This window comes from Galeopterus variegatus, unplaced genomic scaffold (assembly GCF_000696425.1).
Source record: "Galeopterus variegatus unplaced genomic scaffold, G_variegatus-3.0.2 Scaffold9, whole genome shotgun sequence".
NCBI lineage: Eukaryota > Metazoa > Chordata > Mammalia > Dermoptera > Cynocephalidae > Galeopterus > Galeopterus variegatus.
In genome coordinates this window covers 934,913-943,915 of record NW_007726120.1, presented here as the reverse complement: position 1 = coordinate 943,915, position 9,003 = coordinate 934,913, and the positions used below count along the sequence as shown (strand labels likewise).

The 9,003-nt window shown below is 33.0% G+C and overlaps 1 protein-coding gene across 4 annotated transcripts in view; it reads left to right on the top strand.

Moving 5' to 3' along the window:
* The window catches only part of SCN3A (sodium channel, voltage-gated, type III, alpha subunit), an 87,444-nt gene that overhangs the window by 7,234 nt on the left and 71,207 nt on the right, over positions 1-9,003 (top strand). For 2 of the 4 annotated variants that reach the window (XM_008584281.1, XM_008584142.1), the window contains exons 3-7: positions 1,085-1,174; positions 5,271-5,399; positions 6,072-6,163; positions 6,975-7,247; positions 7,457-7,520. In XM_008584281.1, the coding sequence (XP_008582503.1) occupies positions 1,085-1,174; positions 5,271-5,399; positions 6,072-6,163; positions 6,975-7,247; positions 7,457-7,520 (648 nt within the window). Of the gene's footprint in view, positions 1-1,084; positions 1,175-5,270; positions 5,400-5,888; positions 5,981-6,071; positions 6,164-6,974; positions 7,248-7,456; positions 7,521-9,003 lie in introns of all 4 variants that reach the window. The other 2 variants (XM_008584340.1, XM_008584219.1) reach the window with 1 other exon arrangement.

Below are 9,003 nucleotides of genomic sequence, written 5' to 3'. Positions count from 1 at the left end.
TCCGTTGCCGGACACGGAAAAAAAAAAAAAAAAAAAAAGCCCCTGCACTTAAAACTACTTACAATGATAGTCAAAAAGTACATGTAAAAGGGTAGAATAGGTATAGATTTCAATAAATTTCTTTCAAGTACTGATAAAATAGAAAGGTTATTTTCTGAGGCAGTGTTCAAAAATGGACATTTTATATAAGCAGATTCAAAACAGGCGTATATATTAACGAAAAGACCAATTAATCCTAGAGACAGGATAAATGGGACTGATAACTTTTGGGGTGAATTCTCTCATTCTATGGCTTGAAGTTGGAAAGTATTTATATTTTAAAATAAAAGATTTGTGTCAAAATAATCATAAACTTCCTTACAAGTAAGTCTGGATTAAGATCCCAAGAGAAACTATCACAGCTAATTCTCAGGCGAGTTTCAGAATCTTGCTTATCTGTTTATGTATGATGTAGACTAGATACAGCAGAATAGCTAGATGGCCTGTTGGATTACCTCACAGTCTAAAGTAAAAATAGAAGGTTAGAAAATAATATTACCTTATCAGCACAAAATTGTACCTTTCTGTATTATGTTATAAACGGTAAAGGAACAAGTTACATCACGACAAAGCTACTAATGTATTTACAGTAGAATTCTTAATCAAGATAATCTTTGAATATACTGGGCTATACACTCTCAACCTTTTTTATATTGTGTTCATTAACCTTTTGTAAATCAGTGGAGATTTTAAATTATATACGAAGTATAACTTTTACACTTATGTCATACTAAAGAATGGAACATTCCCCTTGCAGTACAACTTCACATAACTGATTGCAATGAAAAATAATTCCCATTTGCTTCAATAGAGATCTCTTTCTGTTAAATTCGGTTTTGTAAGTATACGATGTAAATGAAAAAAGAGTGGACGAGGTCTAGGAAGGCTCTGAACTTTCTTATTGTTTTTACCATCGTTTGAAAAACAAATAAGTGAAATTAATTTCATAGTTAACTTGTGTTGATTTTTTTTTTTTTTTTTGCATTGGGTCATTTGTAAATGGCTGGGATAACATACTAACGTTTATTCCTTAACTATAATGCACTTTATTCAGCATGCTTATCATGTGCACTATTTTGACCAACTGTGTATTTATGACCTTGAGTAACCCTCCAGAATGGACAAAGAATGTAGAGTAAGTAAGAATAACTTCTTGGAACAAGAAATGCACACATAAATTCTCTAGCAATCTCCTTGCGGTTATGGTCTGACTTAACGGTTTCTACTTTTTAAGTCGGGCTAAACACTTCTAAGAAAAAGTTATTTCCATAGTATGAAAGAAGATCAGGGAAGTTCTTTGGGGGAGTTTTTCTTCTGTAAGGTAAGTATTTTTTCCAATAAGTTCATGATAGTGTGATTACACTGTTTCTGTTTAAGAGACATTATAAATTAGTATACACTTGCTTGCTGGTAAACTAAACCAATCATTTAGCCTAAAAGTTAAGACTCAATCATAATTAAGCATTTTTGACAAACTACAATGATCATTTGAGTAATTTGATGAATAAAATTATTTTGTATTAGTATATTTCTACTATTATTATATTCTTGTAAAATAGATTTAGCTATTTACCTCTATATGATTGTATTAGGTATTTTGGTTATATATTATATTATTATATTTAGGAAAAATACATTTTGGTATTTAAGTTAAGTAACTTAGACATTTTAGATATGTAGGTTATTTAGACACGTGTGTGCTAAAACATCACAAGTGTGTTCCATGAGAGAAATAAAACATCTACTGCAAAATGGTGCTCAAAAAATAAAGGGCTTAAGGGGAAACATGGTTAAGGAAAGATCATTCAACACTTGTCAAACTTTGTAACCAGAACACTAATAAAAACAATAACAATTCTACTAAAAAGATGCTTGTCCAGTTAGGTCTCTTCCAATATTTGCACCTAAAATAACCTCAGATCCTGGCCTAGATCTTTCTCCCTGGACATGCAGACCTGGAGGCATTTGTATGATATCATCAGTATAAAATGTTTGATTCAGAATTTTAATATGGGGGAAGGATCTAAGCACAGTAGTTCTTAAGGATGCTAAACCAGCCCCTAGTTGTATTAAAAGAAGACACTTCTGTGGATTTTCTGCATTAGTAATAAGGTCTTTTTTTTTTTAGTGCAAAAGATTTTCTATTTAAATGTGAGGAAAAAATGCCCCTCATTGTTTCAAAACATCAATACAGTGGAGAAAATTGTGCATGAACTAATGCGATTTCTGCATCATGACATTACTCCTTTGCCAGCCATTTATAAGGTTATCTGTGTCAAAGAAACATGCTTTTTAGTCAAACAGAGGTGTTTAGGTTAGTTTAGCCTTTTTATGTATAGTATAATACAATGATCAGGGATTTGGTTAAGTGAAAAAAAATTAATATGCTCTTTTTATTATCATATATTTAAAAGTAATGTCCAATAGGAAATAAGATATTAAAACAAATACTGCCACTTTTTATTTATAACTGTTTTTATAGACTTCTGTGAGGATTTACTGGACCATTCTAAGCCATTACTTGTCAGTGATTAAACATGTTGGTTAAAGATTTTTTTTTAAATAGTAGCTTGAAAATGGTTCCTAGAAATCATTGTAGTAGGAAAATCCAGTTCTTATATTGAGGCAGGTCATATATCAGAACTCTCAGTTACCGTATTTGATTTTGGAGTTAAAATGGACATACCTATATAAAGCTAGTCTGTGTGTGCTTTTCCCAGAAGAAATTATCAAAGCATTTAAATATGTATACATTTTATTTATTTGTATAACATTATTAAAAGATAGGTAAAAGAGGACAATTGGATATGTAGATCTCTCTTTTTAAAGAAACAGTATTAACTTAAAAATTATTACACCCATTATGAAAATAGTCTTAGCTTTACAAAAGTTTTTGACTTGCATCTTTCAGTTAGAAAACTTTGCACAGGTTTTCTGATCAATTATCTCTAGTAACTTGACAGCAAGACAGTAGAAAAACAAGCAAAATAGTAGTAATGACTGCCGGAAAAAAAAAGAAAAAAACAAAACAGAATCCAACAAAAAGAGAAAATAACTCAGTTTTGAGATGAAAACAGAAGTCGCTGATATGAGAAGCAGTCCTGTACAAAGATGTGGCATGTTGTATAGTGAGGGAAATATTGTGTAAGGCAAGGCACTTCTATAGACATCATAATTATGGGCAAAAAAACTCTGTGACAAGACAAAATCAAGAGCATAATTAGAAGCCTAGAGGGGGCAGAGCTGAGAAATATCAAGGTCCCCTGATTCCCACTTACCTGTCCAAACAAGTTCACTAATAAGCACTTTTGAATATGTGTTCTGTGCAGAGCTCTGTCCAGGATGTTAAGCTCTAGGACTCTCTTCCTTGGACAGCTATCAATACACTCTAAATGTCCCCACACATTCTCTTACTTTTTCAAAAACAGGAATAGAATTAGGGACTTTAATCTTATTCCTAGTAACTCTATAGATAATTGCCTAAGCATAGAGCATAGGGCACTAACCACTAATATGATAAACAGAACATACATGTAAGGTCTCTCTAGGCCTTTTAAAAGGCCAGCTCTCTCTCCAAACAGAAATACTGCTATCATGGTGACCACATGTATTACACAAAGATCCAAACTAAAACATAAGGAAACATAAGCTTGGAACTGTAAAATATCTCTCTTCCTAATAAACAACTACTTCATAATAAGTAAATGTAGCACTTATACTTATTCCTCATGAAATTAATTGAATTTTTAGGGAAAAAAAGGAGCAGGATGTACTTAGGAAAACTAGATGTGAAGATTTCTGCATACATTTTCGCCTGATTTCTTTGTTCTCTCATATGAGAGAAATTTCCATAGAAAACATTTCAAAAATAACTATCCCAACATTTTTCACATATAAAATACTGGTAGGCTAGGAAAAATAATGAATTTTAATGAGTAAATCAAATCTTTGTGGCTTGGGTGAAGTACTCTGAAAAATAAACTTAAATTGTACTTTTAAAGAGCACAATTTTGAAAAACAAGTACTCTCAACTATTTTTGGAAGAAACAGAAACACAAATAACTTACATTGTCAAAACTCAAAGGGAAGAGGACTAGAAATGCACTACATCAAACAGCAAGTAGAAAAGTCATCCACCATTTTGGAGGATCAAATTTGAATTTGAGCAAGGTTTAAATAATTGGGCCCAATGGCAAAGAGATTGGCTGATGCAAGATTAGATTCAAGAATTTTGTTTATCCCTAAATTTTGGTAATTGTGTAAACACACACACATATAATAGTAGTGAACTGAAACATTTCTTGTGATCATACATACATGTATTCACACAGAAACAGAGAGAGAGAGAGGACAGTTTTATAACTCTAAGCCTGACTCTTAAGAATTGAAAAAAATGAAATACATTTTCTATGTTAAACATGCAAAATAGCCCTAAAAATGAGATAAGTCTAATCATTAAAATAAAATTTGAGTGAAATATTTTATTATATTTAAATGAATCCAAGCTATGTTGCCTCTACAGTTGTAGTGTCTGGTGAAGGAGCCACTAGTCAGTCGTATATGGCTATTGAAACTTTAAATCTGGCTAGTCTTAATTGCTGAAATGATAATATTTTGTATATATTAGTTTAAATAAAATATAATATGAAAATTAAGTTCAAGGGCCGGCCCGGTGGCTCAATGGAGAGTGCGCCGCTTGGGAGCGCGGCAGTGCTCCCACCGAGCGTTCGGATCCCATGTGGAGACTGGTTCCCTCTCACTGGCTGAGCGCGGTGTGGGCACAACACCAAGGGTTGCGATCCCGTTACTGGTCAGTAAAAAAGACAAAAAGGAAAAAAAAAATGAAAGAAAATTAAGTTCAATTCTTTCTTAACTTTTAAATTTGCTACTAGAAATTTGAATATTACATTTGTGGTTTGCGTTCTGTTTCTGTAAGACACTGCTGCTCTGGAGGTTCAAACTTGATGATTATACATAAAATACATGAAACTATTATTCTAAAACCTAAATAAACAGGATCAGATTTTTGGAGAATATATTTTCTCTTCAGTTTTACCCTTCACTCAGGCTTGTAACATTAGTTAAACTAATAGATTCTTTGGTAAGTAGAAATAAGGAAAAAGGTTTCAGTGAATTGATAAGCCACAAAAGGATAGGATTTGCTATGCTTGAAAACATCTATTTTAATAGTTCAAATGAATTGTTAATTTTGGCTTGAATACTTTTCCCAGGTACACATTCACTGGGATCTATACCTTTGAGTCACTTATAAAAATCTTGGCAAGAGGATTTTGCTTAGAAGATTTCACATTCCTTCGTGATCCATGGAACTGGCTGGATTTTAGTGTCATTGTGATGGCGTGAGTAACTCTGAAAATTTAATAAGCTCAGAGGAATGAAAATATTTGTAGCATAAACTAGGCTGTTGTGACTTATTTTAAATGTAGAGCTTTCTTGTTAGTCAAATTAACTGTATGTCTCATTTATTTTGAGAATACATATTAGAATACGTATTGCAAGGTATTTGGAAAATGAACAATGAATAGAATTACTTTCATGTCATATAGTTTTTCTTCTCATCCAAATGAAGTTACTCATTGACTACAGTTTAAACAGCAACAACTGTACTTTGATTAGTTTTGCAAACATGTTCATATTAGTGAAAATCACATTGAAATAAAATAACAAAATTTTATTCCTTAAAAGCAACTTTCAGTATATGACACCCGGAGGTCTATAGCAATTCCATTTGTTAAACTCAGGGGGCTCTATATGCCAAACCCAACATTAATTCCTTATTTAGTATAAACTTTGCCAAAACTATCAGTAACTCTGATTTAATTCTACAGGTATGTAACAGAATTTGTAAGCCTAGGCAATGTTTCAGCCCTTCGAACTTTCAGAGTTTTGCGAGCTCTGAAAACTATTTCTGTAATTCCAGGTAAGAAGAAACTGTTGTCAAGTGGTAGGCCCCTTAAATCTCCAACTTTTCTTGTGTGTTATTGTGTTTGTGTGTGAACTCCCTATTATAGATATGTGACAGAGTTTGTGGACCTGGGCAATGTCTCAGCGTTGAGAACATTCAGAGTTCTCCGAGCACTGAAAACAATTTCAGTCATTCCAGGTGAGAGCTAGGTTAAACACCGAGGCTGACTTTAAATATACTGTAATAATATTAAGGATGAAATCAATTTATAGTCATTTATAGCATTCATCTTGTGCTTATTATTCTTTCTTGTCACATTCAAGAATGCCAATTGATGTTTCAATGTCAGTTCAGTTCCAAAGTTTTAGAAATTACATATATTTATAGTCAGCCTTTGAGTTTAACAGAAAATTGCATGTGACAACTATAAAAAACACTAGTTTTGATCTTTTGCTTTTTTTTTGCCTTTATAATGTAATAATTTTCTCTTTTGCATTCTGATAACACTTTGCTACCATGGCTTTACTAACTGATGTGGATTTTACCAATTACTGCGGATTTATTTCAAAAATGGATCTCCTTTTATAAAGGAAAAAAGATTATTATTGAACAGCATGCATATGACATGGGATTTTTAATATCTTAAAATTTGTTTCCCTCTAAATCACTGCTACTTGGAGGCTAGTGTAAAGAATGGGATGGTGGAAAACAGCCTCACGTAACACAAAATCTGAAAAATAACCGCAAGTTTGTGTTTACATGTTTGTGGCATACAAACAAAACTTCCTGCTTGGATATTTAAACTTTCATATTGAACCTCCAGAAAGCATACTGTTCACATATAAAATCTGCTCTTCATCTATTTTCCAAACTATCAGGCCAGCCATAAAGCTTTGGTGTCTAAAGCCAAGCCGTTGTTTGTGAGAGAAAGAGAATGTGTGTGACTATGAAGAAGAAATTGTGATTTGTGGTACTCTTCCTCAGCTGACCTACAGTTCTCTCTCCTCAGGTTTAAAGACCATTGTGGGAGCTCTGATCCAGTCAGTAAAGAAGCTTTCTGATGTCATGATCCTGACTGTGTTCTGTCTGAGCGTGTTTGCTCTAATTGGGCTGCAGCTGTTTATGGGCAACCTGAGAAATAAATGTTTGCAGTGGCCCCCAAGTGATTCTGCTTTTGAAATCAACACCACTTCCTACTTTAATGGCACAATGGATTCAAATGGGACATTTGTTAATGTAACAATGAGCACATTTAACTGGAAGGATTACATTGGAGATGACAGTAAGAAGTATTCCTACATTATGTTAACCCTTAGTGGTGCTGAATGAATTTTTAACAATAAGTAGTTAAGAGTGTGATGTGACGCCACCTTTGTAAATATACTTTGTTGGTGTTCACTCTGGTAATAACTGAGATATCCAAACTCTGATTTATTCTCCTTGTAAAAAGAATTAATATGAAATAAAATAGTTTGTTCTTTTTTTTAACAGGTCATTTTTATGTTCTGGATGGACAAAAAGACCCTTTACTTTGTGGAAATGGCTCAGATGCAGGGTAAGGAACACAATTTACTTTTTCAAAGATATAGAACTCTTTGCAAAAGAAGTTGGAAAGAAAAAATATACAAGGGTAGCCTTACATGTATATAATAAAGAGAGGTGCTACCTACCGAGGAAATGCCTTGTCTGACTTACTAGATTGCCATTGGTCCTAAACTCACAGACATTAAAAATCATCCCTTCGGGTGAAGACCTTTCCCCAAGAACTTCACAGTTAAGATGTACCTAAATTATTGCTCCAATGTGTGAAAGCACATTGTCTCTTCTGTAAACTCATCAAAGCTATTTAGGGAATACAGGGATAGAACACAAGATGGCACATTTTTATGGGTGTGGTTATGTACCTATGGGATGAGTTTTGATGTGGGTGGAAAAGATCCAGAGTATAATATGGTCTTCAGGGTGCAAGCCCAGTTGGGGAACTGATCTGAGAGATTTAAGTATTCTTCAAATAGCACGAATCCCTTTGTATGAAGAGGCCAAGGGGCAGATATCTGCCAAAAGCATGTCCAAGTCTGAATCTGCATACCTAATAGTTCTTTTAGTCACATTCTACAATAAGAGATGCTGTAGTACCTTAGTTATCCTGCTAGTCTCTCATACTTAATGTATTTTCCCAAGAGTATCATAAATTAGTTTAAAATCCAGGTAGAGAATTTTTAAAAGCCAAGGGATAGCAATAGTGACTCAGGCTATCGATTTTACACATATTTTGAGTCATCCTAGAAAGTGGGAAATTGGTGTGGCCATGAAAATCTGAAAGTGTTAATGAAAATGTATACTAGTCATATAGATAGAGTTTTGGGGAAAAATTTTTTGCTAATGCTTTTCCCAGCCTTTGTTATTTGAGTATAGTGGGTTAAAAGCATAGGTTCTGGAGTTCACATACACCTGGGTTCAAATCCTACCTCCACCAATTGCAGACACTTTGGCTTTGGAAAAGTGTCCTAAGTTCTCTGTAACTCAGCTTACTCATCTCTAAAATGGGGAGAGTATACTATATTGCCTCTTTCTTAGTTAGGATTGTTGTAAAGATTATTTAATAAGCATAAAGCAGTTGTACTAACACATGGTCTATCACAAGAATGTATTTCATAGTAGCTATTTTTTATTATTATGCTTAACATAAAAACCCAGATAAATTTTGGATAAGGTTGGTTAATGCATACTTTATTCCTGTTAAACCATAATAATCACTTCCCTTTAATGAGCACTTACTATGGGTTATGTAATTTTCATAGTGAAATTGATAGCCATTCTATTGTTAAATGTCAAGTAAAATTCTAAAGAAATCTACCCAATTTCAAGACTTCATACAAGGCTACAATAATTAAGACAGCATGATATTGGTGAAGCACTAGTATATAGATCAATGAAAAAGAATGGAGAGCTCAGCAATAGACTCACAAATATAGTAAACTAATTTTTTTTTTTTTTTTTTTTTTTTTTTTTTTTTTTTTTTTTTTTTTTTTTTTTTT